Below are 27,630 nucleotides of genomic sequence, written 5' to 3' on the forward strand. Positions count from 1 at the left end.
CTGATTTGAATCTGGACAAGGGTTTATTTGCCAAAACCAAAAGAAGCCATGCAAGGACAACTCACCAAAACAGAGAACAGTCAGATATAGTCTACCACCTTCCCTTGCGTGATGTACACAACACCAGCACTTAAGACCACACATGACAGCATGGCAAGACAAGGGTTTTTTCAACTAGAGAAGCCAAATCTCCTCCACAAGAGAGGCCTACAATACAAGCATCCATCAAGGTTTGCTCACCTGGGCTCATTCAACAACATTTAAAGCAGAGCATCAATGCAGAGATGTTGGACATGGTTATCTTTCTAACGTATCACCAAGACTAACAAAATCTGCTATTTTAAGAAAGCTTGTCTGCCAGTTTCTGCCATGGCATTTCTGCCATTTCTGTCAGCAGATCTGCTGTATGTGAAGAGTGATTGTTTCTTGGCACAGTGTACCTTTACTAAAAAAACACAAAAAAAAACCACAAAAAAAAAACCACCATTTTCAACATCCTCCTGCAGATGTCCGCTCATCTTCTCACAGTCAGAGAAGATTATTTTTCATTTTCAGGTTACATGGTAAAATTGATAGTTTTAGAGATTTAAAGCACTTAATAGTTATGCTAACATGACACAGATGATAGCTATATATCTTTTCTTCACAGCCTTGAAGGTGATTTGCATGCATACAACTGTTCATGGTCTCTAAAGAGCAGAGAAATTTATATGAAACACTGCTAGTCTCAATTACAATGCTTATTATAGATCACAAATAGCTTTTCTCCAGAGAAAACCTGAACAGACGGTAGGGGTCAGCAAAGCCAAGCTAACAGTATTTCTTTTCTCATCTTTTTGCTTAACAGTACAGAAGCAAAAATTCCAACCTGAACCCCACTGTAATGCCCTCTTTACTGAACAGTTGCCCTGCCTTTGTCCACAACATTTTATCTACCCTGTTCACAACACAAAGCTTCGGACCTGCCTTGGGAAGACAAAAGTAGTGAAGGACAAGGCAGCTCTCACATTTGCAGTTACCACCTTCTCAGCACAGCCCTGCTCCCCACTTTATGGCCACAAAAGCCCTGGGGTCCTGATAGCAAGGTCACCTTGTGTTCAGATAGATACCTGGATCACACATATTCTTTAGAGAACAGCTTTTGCACAAGCACAAAAAGCTAGCTGTAGTACCTAAAGTCTAGCTTTTTTCTCACTCCCCTCTCTTCCGTGCAGCATTTTGCCCTTTTTTGAGTATATTAACACAAGGGTACCACCAGCGTGGCCGCAGGGCTCGGCCGTACCCTGCGGTGGGGCAATGGGAGCCAGGTGGAACCAGTCATGTCCTGCACGGGGCAGCCACCAGACTCTTCCCACAGAGGGCACACCCACTAGCAAAAACTTGCCACCTACACCCAATACACACAGCAAGAAGAACTCAACAAGTAAGAGCTGACAAAGGGTTGTTTTAAAAGCAAAGCATCTTTAGCTTCCAGCTTTCTTTCCATAATTGGAAAACATTTCATTAGAACATCTGCTGCAACAAAGAGCAATAACAACATTCACAATGCACATCATCCGCAGCGTGGGACATTAAGGAACCCACTTCCACACTGCTCCATCTCACACAAAGTTTTGGAGGAAAAAAGGAAAAGAATGCATAAAGTTGGTGGGGGAGAACCAGAAACGTAGAGAAAGCAATGTGAATTCAAAAGTTACCTTGAATCCAGGAGAAACTCACTCAGAAGGACTGGGGTCACAGAATCACCAAATGGGTGAGGTTGGAAGGGGCCTCTGGAGACGCTCTAGTCCAACCCTCCTGTGCTCAAGCAGGGTCACCTACAGCACGTTGCACAGGACCATGTACAGGTGGGTTTTCAGCCTCTCTGAGCAACCTGTTCCAGTGCTCTGTCACCCTCACAGTGAAGAAGTTTTTCCTCATATTCAGATGGAACTTCCTGTGTTTCACTTTGTGCCCGCTGCTGAGTCCGTTGCTGAGGCCTCATCATTTTTACGTCCTCAAGATATTTATATACATTGATAAGATCCCCCTCTCAGCCTTCTCTTCTCCAGGTTAGACAGGCCCAGCTCCCTCAGACCTTCCTCATAAGAGAGAAGCTCCAATCCCCGAATTGTCTTCGTAGCCCTCTGCTGGACTCTCTCCAGGAGCTCCAGGCTTGCGCTGGGGAGCCCAGAACTGGACCCAGTACTCCAGGTGTGGCCTCGCCAGGGCTGAGTGGAGGGGGAGGATCACCTTCATCGACCTTGACCTGCTGGCAACACTCTTCCTAATGCACCCCACGATCCCACTGGCCTTCTTGGCCACAAGGACACACTGCTGGCTTATGGTTCATGTGTTGCCCACCAGGACTCCCAGGTCCCTCTCTGCAGAGCTGCTTTCCAGCAGGTCAGTCCCCAGCCTGTCGTGATGCTTGGGGTTATTCCTCCCTAGGTGCAGGACCCTGCACTTGTCTTTGTTGAACTTTTTGAGGTTCCCCTCTGCCAACTCTACAGCTTGTCCAGATCCCAGATCCCTCTGAATGGCAGCACAGCCTTCTGGTCTGTCAGCCATTCCTCCCAGTGTTGTATCATCAGCAAACTTGCTGAGGGTGCACTCTGTCCCTTCTTCCTGGTCACTGATTGTACAGGACCAGACAGTACTGACCCCCAGGGACACCGCTAGCTACAGGCCTCCATCTAGACCCTGTGCAACTGATCACAGCCCTCTGAGCTCTGCCATCCAGTCAGTTCTCAATCTGCCTCACTGACCACTCACCTAACCCACACTTGCTGAGCTTACTTATCTATGAGGATATCATGGGAGATGGTATCAAAATCCTTGCCGAAGCTGAGGTAGACAACATCCACTGCTCTCCCCTCCTCTACCCAGCCAGTCATTCCACTATAGAAGCTAATCAGATTGGTTAAACAGGACTTACACTCAGTAAATAACCACTGACTCCTCCTGATCACTTTCTTTTCCTCTACATGCTTAGAGATAACAACCAGGATGAGCTGTTCCATCACCTTTCCAGGGATGGAGGTGAGGCTCTCTGGCCTGTGCTTTCCTGGGTCCTCCTTCTTGCCCTTTTGGAAGACTGGAGTGACATCGGCTTTCTTCCAGTCCTCAGGCATCTTCCCTGTTCTCCACGACCTTTCAAAGATGGTAGAGAGTGCCTTAGCAATAGCATCTGACAGCTCCCTCAGCACTCATGGCCTCATCCTACTCAGGCCCCTGGATTTGTGGGCTTTGATTTTGCCTTCAGCATGAGGGCACCCACACTACTCAGCAGCTGGCCTACATTTTCCCTGGTCTTCCTCCACAGCTGATCTTCTCTGAAGAGAAGACACATTTGAAGAAACTTGGTCTTCTTGACAGCCCTTCACAGATTTAATTCCAAACAGACCTTGGCCTTCCTTCTCACATCCCTGAATACTCTGACAGTGTTCCTATATTCCTCCCAAGGGGCTCGTCCCTTTTTCCACGTTCCATATATTCCTTCTGTTTCAGGATGAGGAAGCTCCTTCCTCATCCAAACAGGCCTCCTGTCCCCTTTGCTTCACTTCTAACTCAGACCGATGCACACATCCTGAGCTTGGAGGAAGCGACGCTTGAATAGTAACCAGCTCTCCCAGACCCCGCTTCCTTCTAGAGCCTTAACCGATGGGATTCCCCCAACTTGGTCCATCCTGCTCAATCCTACTCATTGCCCTGCTTTCTCCATGCAGGACCCTGAACTCCTCCACTCACAGGTGTTGCAGCTAAAGCTGATGCCAACCTTTACATCTCCAACCAGTCCTCTTTTGTTTGACCCATAAATACTGCCATGGTCTTCCTTGACAGTCTCCTCCAAAACAAAGCATGGGGCTAACTCATAAAAAAATGAGTACTTCAACCACTACCAATAAATCACTACAGATAATGAAGAATTTGGAAACTTCTTTTCAAGCAATTTTACCTCAAATATCGTGATTTTTATAAGAAAGCATATAGACAGATGACTGCTTCACATGCTACTACTATAATTCCAATTAATACAGACTTAAAGTGGAGCACAGCAAATAACAAAGCTCCTGCTGCCTGCCGAAAGTGGATACTTTGGTCAAAAAAAAAAAAAGAAAAAGACACCAAAGTTGCGGTATCCAGTGAGCGCTGTGCCCTTCAAAGGAACCATTCCACCTCCTTCAGTAGGTCATGACACTGCCAGAGCTGGCAGGAGCACAGGGATGGGTGGCCAACAGCTGTAGTAGTGAAGTTCTCGTGTGCAGTGTGCGGATATTAATGGCAAATAGTGATTGTGTAAATGATTCTCTGGCTGGCTGGCTAGGGGACAGAGTCTCTGGCTGGGCACTGGGAAGGTGACAGGCTTTGGGACTACTCTGTCTGGTTGACTGGGATTTTTTACAACATGGAATTAATGTAAGAATAGAATAATTAGAATACATTTTCAAAATAACAAATGGAATAATTCTACAAAAAAAAATCCTACTGAAGGTTGAATCAATGTTGAGCCTTTGGTGTCTTTTTTTTTTTTTTTTGGAAATGAGGAGAAATTTCTTGTCAGAAAGAGTAGTCAGGCATTGGAAAGGGTTGCCCAGGGAGGTGGTGGACTTACCGTCCCTGTGGGTGTTTAACAAAAGGTTGGACCTGGTGCTTAGGGACATGGTTTAGTGACATTGGTGGTTGGGGATGGTTGGACCAGATAATCTTGGAGGTCTTTTCCAATCTTAAAGATTCTGTGTTGCTTCTCAGTGTGTCTATGTCTCTACTCACTGCGTTCTGGCAAATAAACTTTGAGTACTGTGTGCAGTTCTGGGCACCACAGTACAAAAAGGATGTGAAACTATTGGAGAGTGTCCAGAGAAGGACTATGAAGATGGTGAAGGGCCTAGAGGGGAAAATGTATGAGCAGTGGCTGAGGTCACTTGGCCTGCTGAGCCTGGAAAAGAGGAGGCTGAGGGAGGACCTCATCGCGGCCTACAGCTTCTTCACGAGGGGGAGTGGAGGGGCAGGCGCCGATCTATTCTCTTTAGTGACCAGCGATAGGACTCCAGGAAATGGTGTCAAGCTGTGACAGGGGAGGTTCAGGCTGGATATCAGGTAGAGGTTCTTCACTGAGAGGGTGGTCGCGCACTGGAACAGGCTCCCCAGGGATGTAGTCACAGCACCAAGCCTGTCAGAGTTTAAGAAGTGTTTGAACTGTGCTTTTAGTCATATGGTCTGAATTTTTGGGTAGATCTGTGTGGTGCCAGGAGTTGGACTCGATGATCCTTGTGGGTCCCTTCCAACTCGGGACATTCTATGATTCTATAAACAGCTGAATCACCTTCTTGGTCTTCTATCAGCACCCATCAGGAATTTTAAGAGGACTTACACCATCAAAACTCAAACTCACACCATAGGCTGGAAGGCAAACCTCAGGTTTTGAACCAAGTGGTTGCTCTGATAAGCCTGAATGCGAGCTAACAGGTGAGCCTCTCAAAAAAAATAATAATAACAATCTAACACCTCCTTTCTGAATGCAGTAAGAAGGGTAAGAGTTGTAAAGACAGGCAGTTATCCTGATAGCTGCAATAGTAAAACTGCACTCAGTTGTGAGAAACCCAGGTGAAGAAGGTTGTGGACAGATTGGGTGCACTCTCCACAGCAAAGAACGACCCTCTGAGAACAAGATGAAAAGGGCTTGTTCTGCTTCCCAAGGAAGAGCGGAAGTGGGACTGTAATCATGACCGTATCTTTGCTCTAAAGAGACACCACCAAATTATCTCTGTTTATTCTAGGGTTAGAATACAAAGTTGTAGATTCTGTCCACATACAGGGCATTAGGATGTACTTACTCAGTCAGTCACGTTATATGAACAATCCCAGTTCATAGCAACACTCAGCAACAGCTCTTCAGTTATAAGAGAAAATACTTTTATTTGGCATTCTATAAGGAAAGATACTTCATGAAACCTACAAGCAGCACCTCATACCTGTAATACAAAAACCATCCACAAAAATTACTACACGCCATTTGAGATGCAATTTAATACAGGTATTGAAGAAAACACATCTAATTGCTGTTAATGAACAGCATTGGTAATTACAGATATGGCTATACCCCTTTGCTAGCAAGGTTCTGGTTTCTCTGCGTTCTTTCTTTCCTTCTAAAAAAAAAACAAACAGTTCCTTAATGTGCTGTCTAGCAAACGCTATAGTGAAATCATGTCCAAGTCTACTGAGTTACGCTGCAGCTTTCGTATCATCATACACCAGATGAAGGCTTTGGCAAGCTGCCCATGTCCGACAAGCTGTTAGGGTGTTCATCCTCTTCCCTGTGCATTTACACAGGTGCATGGATCATACAACAAATGGGGACTGAGGTCTGGGGCCTGACTTGGCCTCCAGACATCCCCAAGGTCCTGCTTTTCTTCGTTGGAGCCTTTTAGCAGAAGCAAAGAGGCAGAGGCTCAGCTCAACTCCTCTCACAGTTAGTTACCATGCCTCTTTTCCAAGGGGTTCCTAAGGGGTCCTCCTGGAAGACCTTCAGAAACACAAAGGGTAGAGAAGGGCTTATCCCTGGAAAACAAGCTAATCCCCAGAGACACTTCTCTTCAGGCTTCTAGCCAATTCTTCTAAGCATGTGAAGTAGCAGATTCATCTGAGCAACAGCAGAACTGCAATGTTAGCTCAAAGCCAGCTGAGAGAGAAGGGAAGAATCCAAACTTCAGTCCAATACTGTCAACATGTTTCCTGGCAAGTCTGATAGTAAGAACTCCATTCCGAATCTCCAGACTTGTCGTCTGCGCACTCCGTTTTGATCAAAGCATACGTAGAGGGTTCGCCTCCTTCACTGCATTTCCAGGACACTTTGCACCTTGAAGATGCATGGTATGCATTGTCCATAACAACACCCTCTTTGTCATTCAAGTCCTCAAACCCTGGAGGAAGGAACTCCTCAAATTCTGCAGGAGCACTGTCAAACACCGGGGGAGCGGGATAATCAAAGTTTGACGGAATGCAGTCCTCAAATGCTGGACGGATGTTGTTCTCAACGCTGGGGACAACACACACTTCACTAACTGAAGCAGGAAGCTCTGCAGCTTTCCTGCCTTTCAGCTCTGGCAACTTGGGTTTTTCTTCAGCTGGAGGAAAAAGCCAGTTGAACAGAAATCTCCTCAATGCCAACGACTAGAAAAGACAGTGAAGACAACACAGGAAAGAGACAGGGCCACAAGTAGCAAAGGCTGGCACTGGTGGTAGAAGCAGTCAAAGAGTACGTGTGAACATGATCCCCTTAAACTAAAAGGCTGTCTTACTGATTTTCTTTACGTGATTTGTAACCAAGTGACCAGCTGCCAGCTGAGACACCATGACACCCCGAGCCAGAGCTCACAGTGCACGCTCCCTTGCAGCTTCACAGGGGCACCCACAAGCACAGACTGACCCCACCGCAGTGGACTCCGCTACCTGGACAGGTAAGGGCCTTGGGACACCACAGTCCTGTTGCCTTCCTGGGGTGCCTACTCTCCTCGCCCTGCAAACAAACCCTGGCTCAGTTTGTACCTCTGCTTTCTGATGGCACTGGCCCCAGCTCTGGACTTTCTTACACCCAGCGATGACACATGGAGACCCAGAACATCCCAGTCATGCCTGAGGCAGCAACATGCAAATGGATCTTTCCCTCCATACTGAGCTGGTGGGAGCAGGGCTGCTGGCCAACAGCAAATTGAAAGGATCGCTGCAGTTAAGACAGGAGAAAAACCTGCCCTACATGATCCGAACAAGCCCCTCTGCCCAGAAAGTGTCATGCCTATGTCACAAATGTGCCATGTCACAAATGGGCCATTTGTGCCCATGTCATAAATGTGCAGGGCGAGTGGAAGAACAGGCGAAAGCACCAGCAGTCCCCAGGCAGTGAGTAGCTACCAGGAACCACAAGCCTGCACAGCATTGAAGAGAACCCTGCTGTGCTGGGGCAAGAAGGATCTGAGACTGCAGAAAGAACTCATTATCTAGATAGTCCCTTGTTATCTAGATAGTCTTAGTGCAGCACACATGTGATTATCTTAGTATTAATGCCATCGGCAGCTCAAAGTGCTGTCTTTGGATCTTTCAAATTTCAGATGTTTCAATGTTAGAAAAAGTTCCCCTTGATTACAGTACTCCGCTTGCCTAAGACAATCATGCCTCACTAAACCAAACTCAGACAAGCCACATCACGCTCTTAGATCCCTGTCTGCGACCCATAGGAAGGCACATAATGAAACATACTCACCATTTTCAGACAAGTCATGTTGCTCAGGATAGTCTCCGTCATCTGTTAGTCTCAAGCTTGAATGCCGTAAGACTGGTACTCCTAACCAGGAGTTAAGCCAAGTCAAGTGAAAAGCAGATAAATATACTTAAGTGTTTGCAGGAAGCCGTCAAAGAATTCATACTCTGCATATTGCTCAATTCCCTATAGCTTATCACTTGCTAGAGATTAGAGGATAGGAGGAAATTCTTCACTCAAAGGGTGGTGAGGTGCTGGAACAGGTTGCCCAGAGATGTGTTCAAGACCAGGTTAGTTGAGGCCCTGAACAACCTGGTCTAGTGGGTGGTGTCCCTGCCCATGGCAGGGTGTTGGAACTGGATGATCCTTAAGGTCCCTTCCAACGCAAGCCATGTTATGATTCTGTGAAGTCCTCCCCCTCTGTTCAGCTTTTAAGCCTTTCAAGTAACTACCTACTCCTTCTTACCAGACAAGACAAACTACCTTATGTCTTCATTACCTATGTGCTGGACCAACTTTGAGTTTCAACTGCAAAGCACCACGGGGCAATAACAGCTTCTTGTCAGAAGACCACCCTTTTCCACCCTCTCCTACCATTAGGCATTGCAGCAGGGAAAGGAGATTCTCCATCCCATCTTGCCCACATTTGGGGGTGAGCTACTTGGAACTAAGAAACCAAAAGATCTTCAGGTAGAGGTAAAAACTCACACAGGCCTCAGAGCTAACAGGGCTCTGGAGCAGCAATCAGCTTCATCCATACTGTGCAACACTGCCAGGCACTTGGGAAGGTTGCCTTGGTTTCAGCCCCGGCTCACCAGCTCAGGAGGAAACACAGGTCCCTCCCCTTGCCTGCACTCACCAACTCTGTGCTCCTGGAAGTGACCAAACCCAGGGGAGTTCAGCAGGGCACAGGTCCCACAAGCAGAGATACGAGGCCCTATCCTACCAATGTCCCACCACAGGAGAAAAATAAATAAATAAAAACACAGCTCTCAGCAGACCACACACCACACAAACAGGAGAACGGCAGCTGCCGCAACCTCCTAAGGCCTTGCCACAAATCCACCCTGCAGGCACCGGACCAGCCTGGACACTCCCAGCACGCGACCTTGGCAAGGAGGGCTGAAAATCGTCCCATCAGTGTGGAAAGGCCTCGGGCAGTCAGTCCCTACAGCAGAGCCACGTGCTGTCACCAGCACTGACAGCAGCCTGCTCCTCTGGACCAAACTCATACCAAAAACCACAGTCAGATATCTCCTGAATACAGAGAACTGGATCTATGCATCAATTGCTATTTAAATAGGCTATTTAGGTGTTGAAGGAGATTTCTTACCTGTCCTGTGCCCAGGCTTCTGAAAATCCCATATCAGTGCAACCAAGAAAATAGTAACTACAACAGCTGCTGATATTATGAGAACATAGAGAGAAGGATTTCTTCCAAGCACCTCCTTTTGCTCTACAATGAAAATTTATTTGTCAAAACACTTACAGTACAGCAGGTTGAAGCTCCACCATTAGCTTTTGTGATATTAATCATTATTCTTATGTCCTGTAAGTAAAATATCAGAAAGCTGACTTCTAAAATTAGAGGTTGTCCTACTGATTTTCCTTAAGTGATCTGCAACCAAGCAGTCGCTTTTCACAAGGTGTCACCTCTAACCCAAGGCATTAGGACAGACCTCAGCCAACCTGCCACCAGCTGCTCTTTGTCTCATGCCACCAACTGAGAAACTGATAAGGTGTAGTGGTAATAATAGCTAGTATGCTATTTTCACATGCTAGGCAATTTGCTGTCGCAACACACCTCGCTTAAACTTGTGAGTCTCCCTGTATCCCTCTGGTTCGGTTTCTCCATCACAAAAGCTGTGTAGTTTAGAACAAAACCATCATCATAAGCAGCATTGCATTGAGAGTTTCCTGCTTTCCCCACCACAGGAACCCTTGCGGATGTGCCGGTGAATCTGTTCTCAAGTTGGGGAACAGTCATAAACTCAAATTCACCAGAAAGCCCTTCTGATACATCTAAACCAGCAATCATTTAAAGATACAGCATTTACTGGCCCCCCAAAAGCCATTCTTCTATCACAGCTCATAGTATTTCCTACATACAGTGGAGTAACAAAGTAGAACTCAAATGACACCTTCTGCCACTCTGGGTGAAGTAGGCACTGGCAGAAGAACGCCCAGCTTTACCCAGCAAGGCTTACCCCAGGAAGTCTGTGCTTCATCTCTCTGCTAATTACATGACTGCTCGTCCATTTGGGGCCGTCTCCTACATAATCCAGTAGATAATCCAGTACACAATCTCTTACATAACCCAATACACAGACAGGTTTCTGTCTCTAGTCTGGACCCAAGAAAGCTTTTCATTTTTTAGCAATACTCACCAACATTCACATTAGTGATGCCTTCATACACAACTCTGCCATCTCTGTCTTTCACTTCTATAGAATACCTGCCACGGTCACTTGTCTCAATCCTGTCTAGTCTAAGGCTGTGACTAGACACAATCTCAGACCTGTTACCGTATTCTCCATGGTACCAAAACCAAGAACCATTTGTCCGAGCTACTTCCGTGTTTTCCTTTTTCCAGGCTATCTGGAAGAAGTGTTCCGGCATCATCTCTGTTAGATTCAGGAATATGGACCCGCCGATAAATTCTGTGATTTCTTGAAGTGTTTCCACTTCTGAGGGGAGAAAAACATCAGCTCATTACTACAGGATTTTATACGCCATACAGTGACCACAAGCAGGAATATTCCTCGCATTTCTTGTTAAGTGGAAGTGTGCTTTGCTATAATTGATGTATCAGCCCAAAATCAATACACATATATTTGTTTTGAGACTGCTCTGATAACTTAACTTGTAATCAGGTAGCTTCTCTTCTATTATACTAATGCTTCTTCCCCACCACCACCTCCTTCCCGACAAGGGAGAAAGACAGTAAATGAAGGGTATTGCGAGTGCTGGAAAGAGCAAAGGGAACATGAGGAAGTACATATGGAATGAGAGCTAGAGCACGCCTCAACAAAGCCAGGCATGCTTGCCTTCAGGATTTGGTTTTACATCACACCCAAGAGCCAGGTCTCCTGCACTTCGGAGAAGGCTTGAAATGCAGTAGGACTTCCCAAAATTATCATCTGAAAAGCTGGTCTGAAAGTGACAAGAACCACCCTCGGGCACATGACTGTCCCAAGCACTCATTCCAGACATTAAGCTGTGCCTATAGAGACCCTCTCCCCGCAGGCAAACTGTTCTGTGGCACAGGACTCACAAGCGGGGATAGCAGCCTGGCTTCTTGTTACGAGATGCAATTTGAGGTTGATACAAACATGAGGTAAACCACAGGAATGTGGACCCTGGTTGGACCCTCTCCCAATTCAATGTTTTATGGAGATTGCTTGCACTTCTCTTTTTCTTCATACTGGCAAGGAAACCATGAGCATATGCTGGCTCAGGGGGAAAGCAACTGGTCTTGGGCCACCATTTTGTTGAATTTCATGAAATAAGATACCTTTGGAAAACAGGCTCTGGAAAAGGAAACTTGCCAGAGTAGCGTACACCATCTACATGTTATTTTCAGAACTTGCCATAGAAATAAGTGCATCTCCTTTCTCTGATAGCCCCAACCAACCTACACATTTAGACTTGAACCCTACAACACAGCTACACTCAGAGGAGGGAAGGGAAGAAATGCGCAAACGTTTTTCCAGATATTTCATTTGTCTACAACATGCATCATTTGGGAAAAGACTCATCTAATCATTTTGTAACCCAAAGTGAGGCATGCAAACGCAGAAAGGACACCTGAAAATACATACATTTAACGCACGTGTATAGCATGCTCAGACTTACTCTTCAGTTCCAGGTGAAAAATCTGATGCAAATGCAAGCCATCCTGATCGTACACTTCTGCCACATACTCTCCCTGATCTCTCCATTCCGCGGGGCAAAGACTGAGGCTGCCATTGTGGAACACACGGGCCCTCTTGCAGTAGACCTCTGACGCGTTTACCGATTGCCTTCTGATCTGCGCCACTCGCTGTCTGTCTTTCTTCCAGATGGCATGGATGTACCCAGCTGACTGCAGGCAGGCCAGGTGAAAAGCAACACAGTCACCTACAATCCCTCTGACAAGGTATCCTGTTGAAACACGTGCACGTGAATATTTACTTCAGGAAGATACAGGATATCTTGTACTTTTGCTTTTTGAAACTTTTTACTACCTTGGAAGCATTTCCACACAGGCTTACAAGTAATCTACCAGGACCTAGCATGCCGACAGAGCTTACTTTTAAGAAAAGGCAGATAATGAATTAAGTCCCTGAACAGTTCCCTAAGAACCCTAAGAAAGTCCACTGCCTCGTCATGCTGAGGAAGCAGTTTACTTGGATTAGATTTAAGAAGGGAGAATCCTACGGGGAGGTCACAAGATATATCAAGAGCATATTATGAATCGGCATCCATCATATATATTAATGCCTAGGGACACATCTAGAATATTGTCTTTGACACTGACCAAAACCCAGAGAGTAAGTTTTCACAGTTTCCCTACAAAATTGGATCCTGGCATTTACAACAGCTGCTGTGTCAGAAGTAAACGGAAACAATAAGCCTTATGTCTTTTGTCATAAGTGGAATTCAGCATGTCTAAGTTATAAAATTACTATAGTCTCTATGTCTGAATGAAAATAATTCCCATGCTAATGATAATTGCTTGTTTCCAAAAAGCTAATCACTTCTGGGCAAAGATTATTTTGCCCTGACAAGCAAGGATTTTGCTTATCTGTACTTAATTCTTTCATCCCCAAACTCTCAAATCAGTCAATATCGTACTAGAGCCAGAAGAAAAAAAAAATCTTCAGAATGCAGCATCTAATTTATGCAACCCAAAGTAACAACTGCCGTGCAACAATAAGCAGAGGGTGGTGTTAACGACATGGAAAGCAGGAAAGCAGAACAGAGCAAAATCCTGACTAATCTTCAAGCAGTGGAGAAGATGACAGCAAAATCAAGATCTGAAATAAAGTCATAGCTACATTTAAAAGTCTAACTGTAGCATCTTGCTTCTAGACCTGTGGCACAAGTGTAGATACTAATCATGAGCACAACAAATGTTTAATCAAAATCATGGCATGCAAGTGTTCTCACGAGGTTAATACGTGAACTCAAGAACGAAAAGGTAGAAGATGCCAGCCAGGAACACACAACCTATACATCGTAATGCAAACTAGCGTCTGATCCAGGCATCCCTACATAGTAAGGGAAGGTTGAAGTGATAACTTGCACCCACCATGTACATGTAACTGAAATGTTCTTTGGTGGAGGCAATGCTGAGAGCTGGCGCAGACCTTAGCCGTGTACTGTCCTGCATCCTCCTTTCCAACAACGCGGAGCCCCAGTGTTCCATTATGAAAGACACGAATCCGCTGGCCGTACCCAGTGCTGCCATGTGTCCCCTGCTTTAAGAGCACGTCTCCCTTGTACCATCTGATCTGAGAACGATGCTCCAACTGGGCAAAGCCAGGGTCAAAAATAACATAGTCGCACGCATTTCCATTTATCGTTGTCACATCACCAAGAGCTGAAAATACAACACATAGAACGAGGTCATTGCAAACAATTTTCTTACCGTGTAACCCTCAAATATCACCCTAATCCTGCAATTAACAAACCCAGCAGCACAAACCTCTTGGAACACATCCACACCAAAACACATTTTCAATCACAGTTCAGTGTAAAAGCGCATAATGGCTACAGAATTAGGAATCAAATTAAAAAAAAAAAATCTTACCTTCAAGAATAACAAGTGCACACAATGCAGCCTGGAAGGTGAAAATAGGTAACATTTTAGAAATGATCATTTCTTTGCTATTATGTATACATTTCTGCATGGGCTTGTTCACCAAGAAATCATTAAATCCTACTAGCTTAGGTCACTAATGAATGATGTGACTTGAAGTAGGCGAGGAGAAATGTTTAAAGGATGCTTTTATGCTAACCGCTTCCTTACTGAAAAAGTGCATGAAATTCTCAGACAAACAGAATAGCTATTTTAAAAAAACACACACTGTGGTTTCAGCCTCTGTGTCAGAGACGCATCAGCTATGAACCTGTGAGTAACCTTCCCTTTTTTCTTTCTTTTTTTTTTTCATCATGCCACAATTGCTATCAGACTACTTTTCACAGCAAAGTCCATCGAAAATATGTTTGCCATTGCTACTGTGTGCAGAACCTTAGCGCAAATCATGACCTGGAGGTCAGCTGCGTTGCAGCTGGGACAGAGTTAATTTTCTTCCTAGTAGCTGGTATGGTGCTGTGTTTTGGATTTAGGATGAGAATGTTGATAACACAACGATGTTTTAGTTGTTACGGAGCAGTGCTTACAAAAGACCAAGAACATTTCTGCTCCTGGTGCTGCCCTGCCAGCGAGGAGGCTGGGGTTGCAGCAGGAGCTGGGAGGGGACACAGCCAGGACAGCTGGCCCGGGCTGCCCAAAGGGATGTCCCATGCCATACAGTGTTCTGCTCAACCCTAAAACCAGGGAGTTGTCTGCAGGGGCTGCTGCTGCTTGAGGACTGGCTGGGCATCAGTCATCTGGTGCTGAGCAATTACATTGTGCATTGCTTTATTCTGAGTAATCTTTTCTTCTTCTTTTTTTTTTTTTTTTCCCCCATGCCTTTTCTTTCCTTTTGAACTGTCTATCTCAATCCACAAGTTTTACTTTTTCCCCCCTCAATCCTCTCCCCCATCCCACTGGGTGGGAAGTGAGCAAGCAGCTCTGTGCTGCTTTGCTGCCAGTCAGGTTAAACCACAATAGGTGCATAGTTTTATAATCACAAGTGTAAGGATGTCTACAAAAAAACTGTATCACTTATCTGCAATACTGGAACTTCCCCCAAGGAAACAATTTATGTGAAAGAGTGTCACACTATACAGCAGCCCAAAATAGTGTCACACATCCCATTCAGCTTCCAGTTTTGCATGAATGTGCACATGACACTAATAAAGCGAGCCATGGGAGACGATGCAAAGTGCTTCTTGATAGGCCAAAGGAACTTCTGCAAGTCTCCAGAGAGGCCTGTGGTGCCAACACATCTGTCAGCTGGGTAGTCAGCTCAGCAAGTGAATTTATTTCTGGAGTGCACACCATCTGATTTCTCATTCTCAAGCCATAAATTAGGGTGAATTTGCCTTTGCATTGCATGCACACCACCACAACTGCAATTTGTGCACTAAATTATTGATTGAACTTATCTTTGCTGTCTCCTGGTTGCCCCAGAAATGACTGTTTCCACTTGAACAAGAAAGAAGCAAAACTGCACATAGGGCAGAGCTGCATTGGAGGCCCAAGATGAACAACAAAATGGACAGGATTTCTGGGGAGGAAAGCACGTTGTCTCTCTTTCTGCTTGTGAAGCGATGCCTCATATCCAAGTAGAGCAAGTACAGGGCCATAGAAAGGCATGCATCTGAGAGCCGGAAGATGAAACGAATGTCAGCTGACTAGCACTGACAATCCAAAATAACAGCTTATGTGGTTCACACTCATATAGGAAACAAGAGACGTCCAAAGCATGCGTCCTAAAGACCACAGCCCAACTGAAAATGTACGCCGCCATACAGGTAATCAACAAGTCAACCACTTCTGCTACGTAAACTTGATCAGAGAGTCTCCATAACCTTCACTGCTACCTTCTTCACTGCATGTGTGTTTAACCATGAAATACGGCTTTGCGGATCATTTCACTGCCTTGTTTCAGCAAACGCAAACACTGTGGAAACTACGGCACTCTGAAGACTTAAGAAGCGGTGATTGCACATTCAGAAGAAAAGGAGAACTGCAAACTAGTTTCTTTCAACACAAAAGCATTCAAACAAATATTAAGAAACGAGCACAAAAAGCCATCAAATACAAGTCTAAACAGTCCCATCTCAACTCGGAGTTATGAATGAGCAGGGTGATTTAATGAAGCCAGAGAGGTAGCCATAGGTCTGTCAGTGCCATCTGAAGCCATCATTCAGCTTCAAAAGCCCTCTGAAGGAGAGCAGCTGCAACAACAATTAGCATCTTTCACCATAACAAAGATGACCAACATGCTGCTTCAGACGTGCCCTCCCATTATCAGTCTTGGCATGGTAGTCTATGCCTGGACCAGCTAAACAAGCTCCACAAACGGTGCAGGCCCAAAAGGCATCCATCCAACCTACTGTTTATTTGCTGGTGATGGCACAGGCACTCTTCCTTCCTGCGCGTCTAAACCTGTGATATTCCTTGTTAGATAGAAGGAGGGGATCACTTTTACCAGGTGGTCAGTAATTCATTGAGTCTTTACACAGCCAAAAATGGCAGCAAGACTTACTAAACAGCGGCAGTCAGCTTTTTAGATGTAGTTTCATGCCAGGCTCACAGTGGAAAGATGTTGACTTGCACCTTTAGTCACACTGGTCTTGTTAACTTCAGTGTGCCCTTCGCAATTCTCATGCTATATGAAGAGTTATGTGCATGCATGTGTGTATGTGCATGTGTCCATGTGCAGCTATACTTGAGTTTTTTTGTTTTAAGCTTTGCCTTGCTTGTTCAGCCCTCAGGCAGTCATCATAAATAGAAAAGGCTAACAGAAACCAGCTGAGTGGCTCCAGCCCACCTCTGACAGGCTTGCATACAGAGCCTTCCCTGGGTACTAGCCTCCAGCATTCTCATAATCACCTCAAATGCTAAAAAAGTCTCCTTCGTTAACCACTTCTTCTCAGGGCCCACCCACAGACCACTGAAGCCCAAATAATTTGCATACCATTACCTTCAGGCAGATAAGGCATGTGTGTGCAATTTTGGGTACACAGTTTCACTTGTAACTTGTAAAGCAATCAATTCCAGTTGAAATTATGCTGCCACGGGACCTGAGGCTGCTATCTTTTACTTTGCATAACACAATTACCCTGATGAGGGCTACAAAATACATATTTAAACAAATAACCAAGTTAATATAGTTCAATTCGTGTATCAGCGTTCACCTAAAATTAAATAATTCAACACCATGCTGCCTGAGGGAAGAAACAGGGTAAGACTGCCCCCTCCTGTACACAAATATGTAATTCTCTGGATAGTTGAAAGCAAAAATCTTGCTTTCTTAGTATACCTTGGAATATTGATCTAATTGGAAATATATATATATATAAAGCATACTTAAAGCTGTACAAAGAAGTTTCTGTCACTGTTTCTAACAAACAAAAAATAATGAGAGTACTGACTCACTGGTCAAATACGTACAATTCCAAAATAGGCCTGGCTATTAAAAACACATGAACAAAAGCCAAGCTTCAGTAATACAAGGCTCAAAACACTATGTAGTGCACAACCTATTTTTTTTTTCCTTGAGTGTATTTCCTCCACATCACTTAATCAAGCCTTTTTTCTTCCCCCAGACTGAAGTGTCACTGGAGACTGCATTATACTTCTTGCAGTCTGAAACACCTCAACAACACGAAGAACAGCAGCTGGCATTTTAGGGGCAATTCCCCTTGTAGGCATCCCCTGGGATCACCTTCTCACCTTAATTAAAACAGTAGCACTGTTTACAGACCCAGAATACCCAGAGAGTAAGGCATTTACTGAAACAACACGCTGACACCTGCGAAGAAGGGAGGACAGAAAAACATGTTTAACCATAATGCAAGCTCTACCTGAAGCAGCCACCCCTGGCCTAAGCCCCCTCAGGGTTTAGGCCAGACCTCAGGGTTTAGACCCAAACGCTAAGGGCTGGGGTTAGCTGTGGGGAAATATGTATTTTTAGTCTTCTCGTTGGTGAGAAATGTTGTTTCACCTGGCTGACAAGTGGTTTATAACAGTTCCTTGGAAATTGATGGGTTTTCCTAGATATTTGAGGGCAGATATCCCTAATCTTTCATTTACAGACACATTAAGGGAAGGCTGAACAAAACAGGGGAGGACTTGGGGCAGACATGAAATGGACTAAAGTGATCAAATGAATCCTTGGAGAGCACTGTACTACCACAGAGAAGCATCACCTGCCACCAGCGCAGGAAAGGGAGCCTTCCTTTCCTCTGGAACAGGGAAATGGGATGCACAGGGAAGTAAGACAATTTAGACTGTTTAATGAGCAAACTACATAAATTGGGTGTCTTCTAACATGCCATTCAGAACCTGCAGAAAGACTCCTCCATGTAGTTTCTTTGGCCCTACTTGGTTTCGTAAGAGCATTGCCAAACCAATAAATCTAGGTAATGGGCAATGAAGTAATCAGCAACTGAGATAAAGCAATTCCTTTAGCACACAAGTTTTATTGGGTACACAAGTTTTATTGGGTAAATACCTGACTGCATAAAGCATAACCTCCATTAACAAGCTTTCACCAGTCCATTGGCCATCTGTCTCAGTAGTCCTGGGAGTTTGAGGATTTTCTCCAATGAATTCATCCAGAGATTTACATAGTTGTGTTTGCTTTTTCTTTGTTCTAGTCCTCTTGTATATTTTTTCCATTTACTTGACGCTCAGAATGCCTCTGCTTATACAGTGGTTGATTTTCTTCCCTCAGATATTACCTTCCTTTCTACATTTGTTTTTGATTGGTTGGTTGTTTTTGGTTTAGTTTGTTTGTTTGTTTGTTTTGTTGTTTGTTTTTTTCCCCCTTATCTCTTTCTGTTTTACTTAAGGATTCTTAAAATTATTACACGATGACAGCTGCTCTCTGTTTGGATGAGGTAGAAGCCAGTCACAGGTTGCTTACGCTAACCATCATTCATGGCTACAGATTGCTGGTCTACAAGAGTGTACCTGGGCAAACCCCCAATCACTACTTTGCTTTACAGGGTGTTTAAACACCAAGTCTCCTCAGCTATAGGTCACTTGCTGAATTATGCAGTGCATCTCATATGTAATTGGCCAAACACATTCAAGTTAATGATTTCTTCAAAAAGGAGGTGTTACCTATTGCAAATAAAGTAAGACCTTAAAAATAACAGATGTATGGACATGAACTTTTTTTTTTTTTTTAATTCCTATTTGGAAAATCTGTAAATTATTCAGCAATTTAGGCACACTTGAATCAAACCTAGCAAGAACTTTGTTACAACAATGGGTTGCTGCTATTCCTGGGCAGCCCTGACCTGATATGTATTATTAGCATGTCTGATATATAATAGCTTTGATGGTCATTTTAGTCCCAGTCGGTCAAAGGTGTCCTTGAAGCTTCTAGCAGAAAGTTTTCTGCATTCATTTTCAAGACTGCTAGCAGATTTGATTCAATGCAAGATGCTCAAAGCAGCAGTTACTAACAAATACAATATGAATACCTCAACCTGGAATCCTTCCAGAGAACTGGAACATATTGTAGTCTAAAGAATGTATGTCTTTGAAACACAATTAAGCTGTTCTGAAATACTAAAAAATGGAACATGATACAGTGATGCTGCTACGGTTTAGAAGTTGGCTTGCTTGTTTATTTGTGAGCACATGCCTAGATTCAGGTAGTTGCATTTTTGCACTAATAAAGCAATTGCTTGCTTTCCAATTTTTTAATCAATCTGGTAGTAGTTTGATTCCTGTCTTTTTCTTTTTTTTCTCCTGTGAAATGTAACACAGATGTAATGGAGATGTATTGATATTCAGAACCTGATTGGATGTGATCCTGGGCAGCCTTCCTTAGGTGACTCTGCTTGAGGAAGAGGTTGCACTAGATGATCTCCAGGGGTGCCTTCCAACTTCAGCCATTCGGAGATTCTGTAATTCCCATGTCAGAAACACCTGGGAAAAAAAAATATGCTTCTGTACTTCAAATCCAAACCTGAGGATATCATTATCCTCTTGGAAGGCACTACACTTAACTTTTTGCAGCGTAAACAAGCAATCTTACCTAGGCTGTGGAAAATTGCCTGTGTCACTGGTTTAAAGCTAAAATACTTACAGGAGTGTTTTCTGTCAAATGAAGAAGAAGACAGCAAACTGCTCTCATTGTTTATTTCTCTTTCAGCAGCTGTGCAGAATGTCAGTGCTCTACATATGAGTGATTAATGTATCACTCTGCACAGAAAGCTCTTTCAGTGCAGGTGAAAATGGTTGATCAATAGGTAAGTTTAAGAATCAATCTTCAGTGGGCAGCCACAATCTTTCAAATGTCTTTAAAACTTTCCTCCATTCTATTCAGATAGCAGTTTAGCTGATTGTAAAATAATTATTATAAAGACTGTTGGGTAGATACAGCATTCTTCAATATCCAGAGAATGGTAATGCTGAAGGTTAGCTAGAGCTAACAGCAAAGTGGAAAAATGGTTATTCCCCTGTGTAGTGCTTCTCCTTTTCTACTGTAATTCTCATTGGGATTTTTTCATTGCTTTGCTCCAACAAAATCTTCATTAGACATGGGGTTTTGGTCATTTCAGCTGTTGAAGCGTTGTTGCTTTTTTTAACAACAAAAAAGTACTTTTAACACTAAATGCATAGAACCTTTTAAAGCTGATACATCAGCTTTGTCAGAACAGAAAGAGGTACTTCCAAATCATTAGCCAACTGAAGCTCAAAATCACCAAACACTGAAGTTGCTCTGAAGCAGTAAAAAATGGAGCCAAGGCTTGACACAGTGGTGTTTTTGAACTAATACAGCCATTTTGAAATGCAAGAAATTTTTGAGAGCATATGTCAGGTTTCAGGCAGTTACATTTAATAGTGACCTAGTAAATGCCAGTTTACCATTTTTATCAACCTGGAGACACTTTGTTTCTTTTTCTCTTCCTTGAAATATGATTGCATTACCCATTTTGAGCACTTTATTGCTTTATGCATTTTTTAAGACAGCTAAACTTTCCTGGGAGGATTTCTCCCAAATTACTGACTTGTAATTAATGAATGGTCTGCAGGATGATACATGTATTGTGTCATGTAATTGCTGACATCTTGCTCATGGAATCACAGAAAAGGGTCCTCCAGAGTCCAACCTCCTGCTCAAAGCAGAGCTGTCACCAGCACCAGATCCGGTCAGCCACGGCTTTGTCTAGCCAAGTTTGAAAAACCTCCAAGAATGAGATCCAGCAACCTCTTTAAGGTAGCCTGTTCCTCTCACACACTACCCTCATAATGAAGATTTTCTCAATATCCAGCCTAAATTTTCCAAACCACATTTGCCTTTGTTTTATCATCTCCCACTAAGCAGAACAGTTTGATCCATCACCTTTGTACATCCTTTCAAGTAGTTGTTCGAGCATCCTCTTTGCAAGAACAAACAGCCCCAACTCCCTCAGTTTCTGCTCACTGGTTGTGTGCCCTAGGCTCCTAACCACCTCAGGAGCCCTCTCCAGTTTTTCCACATCCTTTTTGAACTGAAGGGCCCAAAACTGGGCACAGTATTACAGGTGTGGCCTCAGCAGCTCTGAACAAAGAGGGATGATAACCTCTCTTGATCTGCCAGATGTGCTTTTCTGGATGTAGCCCATTAAGCAGGTTGCCTGAATTGAGCCTACTGGGCCGTTTTCTGCTTGGCCTAGGACCTTGGTGCAGATCCTCTTCAGCACAGCTCTTGCTCAAGCAGCCACTCCCAGCCTGTGCTAATGCACATACTCTGACATGCGTGAGGAACTTTGCCCTTCTCCTTGTTAAGCTATGTCAGGTTTGTTGGCCCAATTCATGAGTTTCTCAGGTTTCCTTGGAACCGAATCTTTGCTGTATGAGTATCTCAGCTCCCATTCCACTTCAGTATCACCTGCTAACTGGCCACGGATGCGTTCTTTCTCATCACCCAAGTTGCTCGTAAAAAAAAGTCATTACTAACCACTGGCTGTTACGGGTCATGAACTAGACATCAAAATGTTGGCTGAGCCTGGAGGAGCAGTAAGTTTTCAGCCTCTCAGCTTCCAAAGCAGATGCAGTAACCCATCAGGAGCCTTATTAGAAATAAGGTATATTACATCCCCTGTTCTCTTTTCATCCCTATCACCAGTCATGTCTTGATAGAAGGGAATCAGGGTGGTCAGTTGGGGTTTGTCCATGGTAGACCCATTCTGAGGTTTTCCAATCACCTCTTTTTCAATACGTATTTGGAAATGAATTTAGCAGTTTTCTTCACCAATCCTGGACAGCAGGCTGATGCCTGAGCCTGCAGTGTCCCCTTGTATCAGTGTCAAAGCCATGGGCATTACTTTAGTTTCATGTGCAGGACTACTTTCCTCTTTCATTCGTCTCTATACATTTGTACTTTGGCTGTGAACATATTGGTCCTCAACCCTCCATATTTCTAAGCAGATGTGCTATGCTGCAAACATGACTGCGATGCAGCAATGTGCCTGACAGTCGTACTGTTTTACCAATTGATGGGGCTATGTTTTCCCTTTCATTCTATTTCGGTATTCCCAGCTTATTTTGTTGATGGCCATTTCTCCATCTGTCCAGACCCAGTGAAATTACAGACTGCAAGCTTAACAAGCCCGTATCAGACAGACTTCTCCAACAGAAAGTCTTTAATGCAAATTGATGCTTAAACCTAACAAACAAAGCCTCAGCATGACAAAACAACCTTGCTCATTTCGCTCTTAATTGCAATTCCCGTATTGTTTAGGGCACACAGTCACTAAGGTTTCTGACTAATTCAAATCACTTTTGTGTCTTGCTAACAATAGCTTTAAGTGAAAAGGAAATTTGAGTGGCTTTGGGGGTGGTTTTTATGCTTTGTTTCTAGGAAAGAGTTTGAGATTCCTTGAAAACCGCTCGCTCCTGTGCTGAGCCAGTCAGTCTTTGTGTACCACCACTAAGCACACGCTGTGTGTTTGGGCGTTTCAGCTCCTAAAAAAACCGTGTGGTTTTCTATAGTATGACACTGGAGCGGTGTAGCAGCGATCCAGGCCCACGGTAAGGCGGCCGGGAAACCCAAATGTCACCACGGCGAGAAAACAACCGCTCCCAGGCCACCACGGCAAGAAAGAGGGCGTCCCTGACACACACGAGGGAAGAACTCGTTCACGAGGGAAGACCGGGCCACCTCCTCCCACAGCCGCCCCCCTCGGCCTGAGCTGCTGCCTGGCTTAGGGGGGGCACGGCTGGGAGCCGCCCCCCGCCCCCCTACCGTGCCGGCCCCAGAACTGCCCGGCCCGGCCCGGCCCGGCCCGGCCGCTCCGCCCAGGAAGCAGCGCCCTTTGCCCGCGGAGCAGGAAGCGGCTGCCGCCCGCAGCGGGGCCGGCGCCGGGCGCCCTGCAGGTAGGCGCGGCACGGCTCGGCTGCGGGGAGGGGGGCTCCCGTCGCACCCAGCACTAAACCAGCGTGTGCTGGGTAAAAATTGTACAGCTGCGCCATTAATTGCTTTTTTTTTTGTGATGAAATCGTCCTCACTTTGATCTCAGCAGTGTGTATCCCCGATACTAGTTAGGGAGGGGAAGCCTTGAACGCCTTCTTCTGAATGGCAGGTCCGCGCCCTTGTGCCTGGGGTGACCATGCGGAGAACGCAGCGGCAGCGCTTCGGGAGCCGGCGGCAGGAGCCCGAGGAGCCCGAGGAGCCGGAGGTGTGGAGCTCCGCGCTGCGATGGTTCCCGGAGGCGGTACGGCCTGCCACGGCTGCAGGAGGGCTGCGGGGCTGAGTGGCCAGAGGAAAAGGTGAATAGATGCCTGCAAGGAGCCGAGGTAAAGAAAATAAGTCGTTGGACCCAGCCACAAAATCTGCTGTTGTGATATATGCCGTTACTATACTGAAGTCAAGGACCCCAGAGTGGCGCGGTGTGTTTGCTGGAGGTCCAGATCAGACACTCTTCCCACCTCATTTTAGTAAAGCTATGAATGTTGCATACGGTAACCTCCCAAACCTACATAGACAGATGTTCTTACTGTCTTGGCTTTCACGTTCAAAGAATAACACCCCAGGATGTGCTTCTGCAGGGTCAGGAGGGAACTAACTCTTCCTTCTACCTTGTCCACTTGCTTAGAGGCTTACCCAAGTGGTTGTGGTTGGACATTTATCACGATGATAGTCCCTCTGAAATGTGGAGGGATCTGCTTCTCTGAAGCTCCTGCTTGTTGACAGCCTTCACAGAGAAACCCTGCTGTTTGTGGTTAGCTGCCTCGAGGGAGGTCTGCGTGGACGAGGTTTTGTCTCCTCCTGCTTTAGAGTGAGGGCAAGCCATCTGGTACACACTGCAGCATGTAAATAGCTCGGTTGGCTTGTACCATCAACCCGTTGCAGCAGAGATTCTTGGTAGTGGCAAAGTCCTGAGAGCTGTAAGGCTGCAGATAGCAACCTACTTTGGAACAGCTTGAAATGATGCATCTGCAGGGGTGGTCCCCTTCAGCATTCAGGGAATATTTAAAGTAGGCACTCAGATTATTCTAACTTGTAAGGTTTCTTTTTTTTCACGTCTGTTTTTTGTTGTTTTCTTTCTTCAAGGTTCTGTAGTTCAAGAAGTCTCTCTTTTGTTTTCTCCCTTTCTTTCTGTCCAAATGTGTCACCTGGGATCAAAGACTTCAAGACTGGTGTTTTTGTAATCACTGGTATCTGAGGTCCAAAACCATTCCCATCACCTGAGCTGTCTCCTTGATTCTGGCATTATCTAATCCCTTATTAACAATTACCTTTCGGTAAATAACTGCTGGTGATGAAGTGGACCACAACCTGGCGCCCATCACTCTATGGTGTTTGCACCAGAGCCCATCTGTCCAGTTAGTCAATTGCATTTGGAGCTTGAACAGTTGTCCAGAGGTGTATTTTTACTTTGGCTCAGCCATAAATAAACAAGAAGGATTGGTAGCTTGAAGCACAGTTCAGGGAATATGTTTCTGAAGTGATGCCTGTTCCCATATTCAGCAGGGGCAGTAGATTTTAAGGTATATTGTGTGATGCACTCTTGTTGAATATTCAATTAAGCTTAATTTTGCTTGCTTTTGTAAGGATTCCTGATTGCTGAACCTGACGTAAATGCCCAGATGGACCAAGGAGAGGAACAAGATCATGAGGTGCTGGAAGAGATGCATATGGGTGAGAAATAAATCAGATAAGTTTACAAATAGAGCAAGCAAATTGTTCTTTGAGCTTCCTCAAAGTTATTTAAGCTGCTTCATTTCATCCAGCTCATATTGAGATCTGCTCTTTCCTCCCCAGGGCAGGCAGACCACCTGCTCTTGTCAGTGTGCTGTTAAAAGATGTATGGGAAGATGTAGTATTAAGAAAAAATATGAAGGTTTCCTGGGGGCAAGGAAAGACCCATCCCTGGAGGTGTTCAAAGTCAAGCAGGATGGGGCCTCGGCCAACGTGATCTAGTGGGTGGCATCCCTGCCTATAGCAGGGGGGTTGGAGTTAGATGATTTTTAAGGCCCCTTCCAACCCGAGCTATTCCATGATTCTATCAAAGATCTATAGCATCCTGCTGTTTGTGGCACACATGCTCCGGGTCACATGGTGAGGCTACGCTCCTATGGATAGTTTTCCCTTTGCTCCCAGTCCTTCCCTTTACTGCTTCTCCTACACAGTGCAGGCCAGGCTCCCTGGGAGAAGAGCTTGCCCATTCTCTGCCACACCATCTCCAAGCAATAATCACAATTATTTGTGCATTTTTTCCAGGTGGCGAGGTAGGTCGCCTTCGGGACCGCTTTGCAAGCGCAGATCAGCAGGACATGTTGGCAGTGGTGGCGAGAGGAGGAGAGCAACAGTTGGGTGATGGCCACGGAAGTCAGCACGTCTCCTCAGAGGCACAGCGAGGTGACTATAGGGCGGCAGAGGAGGCTAAGCTGCCTTGCTCTGCCATCAGCCTGGTGAAAAGACAGGAGGGAGGGGTGGCAGCAGCCTCACGGCGGGCCCATCGCGCAGAGCGGCCCACCATCTGCTCCGAGTGTGGCAAGGGCTTCAGCCGGAGCATCCACCTCATCCAGCACCAGCGAATGCACACCGGGGAGCGCCCGTTCCTGTGTGGGGAGTGCGGCAAGGGCTTCAGCCAGAGCTCCCATCTCATCCAGCACCGGCGGGTCCACACGGGCCAGAAGCCTTACACCTGCACGGAGTGTGGAAAGAGCTTCAGCCAGAGCTCCAACCTCCTGAAGCACCAGCGCATCCACACCGGGCTCAAACCCTACGTGTGCAGCGAGTGTGGGAAGATCTTCAGCGACAGCTCCACCTGCATCAAGCACCAGCGCATGCACACAGGCGAGCGGCCCTACAAGTGCCCAGCCTGCGGGAAATGCTTCAGCCAACACTCCCACCTCCTCCAGCACCAGCGAGCCCACGACGGCATCCGGCCTTACTCCTGCGGGCAGTGTGGCAAACGTTTTGGGCAGAGCTCTGACCTCATTAATCACGCTCGGACCCACACGGGTGAGAAGCCTTACAAATGCAGCCAGTGTGGCCGGGGCTTCAGCGGCAACTCCAACCTCATCAAGCATACCCGCATCCACACGGGCGAGCAGCCGTACCGCTGCACCCAGTGCGGGGAATGCTTTCGTTTCCAGCCCCAGCTGGTGCGCCACCAGAAACACCACACGGAGTAGTTGGCCCTGGGGACCACGGGCAGCAGCTACCTGGTGCTGCAAAGACACCTGGACACCTCATGTGGGGCATGAATTTGGGGGGAGGGAGCCCTCAGAGCCTGTCCCCTTTTCTTCTGGGTAGGCCTGTTTGCGAGCACTGCCCAGGTGCACAAGAAAAGAGGGAAGCCACTGCCAAATGAACTAGTGCACGTTCACTGCAGTGAGGTGGCTGTGCCCAGCCCCTCTTTCAGGGACGAGGAAAAAAAAAATGGTGCTTACGGTATGGTACGTTCAAGGCCAAGAGGGGAGAACATAGAACCGTTCCAAGGATCAGTGCCTTCTGCTTTTTTTTCTATGGGGTGTGATTTTTGCCCAGGTAAAAACCAGCTGAAATCTGTTTTCTCTACAAGCTGCCTGGATTTTGCCCTAGGGGTAAGGCCACAGCCTTACACGATCTCTCCCCTTAGAATCCACATCTCCCACTTGGCAGTTTTCATGGTTTTAGGTGGTGTTAGCAGCTATTTATTTTAAACCCCCACAATATGTTGTAGGCCCAGCCGATACTCTGTGGAGGCCCTGCCTATGGGATTGTGTTTTTGCTGGGTTGTATGGTTGTTAAATTGACAGTCCCACAAATCGTGCTGCTGTTTGACAGCTTAATCCTCAGCAGCAATTAAGTAAATTAACATCCTAATAGGTATTTCTCCCAGGTTCTTGTTTAGGCGCTTTTGTGGGTGGCACTTTATGAATGTTTTTATAAGGCTTTTAAAAGTATTTAGGATGACTTTTTAAATTGTGATCTTCTAATTGTCAGTTGATGAAAAGGAAGAGACTGATGTTAATGATGTTTGAAAAATAAGCTATGTCAAACTTTGACTTTATATTAAATGTTAAACATTTTTTCTTGCATAAAACTTTTTAACTCAAACACTGGTTTTGAGTTGTTAAT

The 27,630-nt window shown here is 45.5% G+C and overlaps 2 protein-coding genes across 6 annotated transcripts; one reads left to right on the forward strand and one right to left on the reverse strand.

The window, feature by feature from the left end:
- Window positions 1-5,690: 5,690 nt before the first annotated feature.
- On the reverse strand, window positions 5,691-23,394 carry LOC310900466 (uncharacterized protein). 5 transcript variants are annotated; one of them, XM_083838502.1, is made up of 9 exons: window positions 23,305-23,394; window positions 19,869-20,000; window positions 14,031-15,708; window positions 13,530-13,820; window positions 12,092-12,379; window positions 10,624-10,923; window positions 9,570-9,692; window positions 8,240-8,320; window positions 5,691-7,106 (listed from the first exon to the last, which is right to left on the reverse strand). In XM_083838502.1, exons 3-9 carry the CDS (start codon window positions 14,128-14,130, stop codon window positions 6,703-6,705), a joined length of 1,587 nt encoding a protein of 528 aa, XP_083694628.1. In that variant the 5' UTR covers window positions 14,131-15,708; window positions 19,869-20,000; window positions 23,305-23,394; the 3' UTR covers window positions 5,691-6,702. The 5 variants fall into 5 exon arrangements, with proteins under 5 accessions (XP_083694628.1, XP_083694627.1, XP_083694626.1 ...); XM_083838501.1 differs by lacking the exon at window positions 23,305-23,394 and adding an exon at window positions 20,161-23,121; XM_083838500.1 differs by lacking the exon at window positions 23,305-23,394 and having other exon boundaries at window positions 19,869-23,121.
- LOC310900488 (uncharacterized protein) lies at window positions 23,309-27,609 on the forward strand. The gene is made up of 4 exons (XM_083838557.1): window positions 23,309-23,435; window positions 23,642-23,855; window positions 25,114-25,200; window positions 25,783-27,609. The coding sequence occupies exons 2-4, from the start codon at window positions 23,837-23,839 to the stop codon at window positions 26,700-26,702; spliced, it is 1,026 nt and encodes a 341-aa protein (XP_083694683.1). The 5' UTR covers window positions 23,309-23,435; window positions 23,642-23,836; the 3' UTR covers window positions 26,703-27,609.
- Window positions 27,610-27,630: the final 21 nt, after the last annotated feature.

Source organism: Anser anser, assembly GCF_964211835.1.
Source record: "Anser anser genome assembly, chromosome: 1".
Lineage (NCBI taxonomy): Eukaryota > Metazoa > Chordata > Aves > Anseriformes > Anatidae > Anser > Anser anser.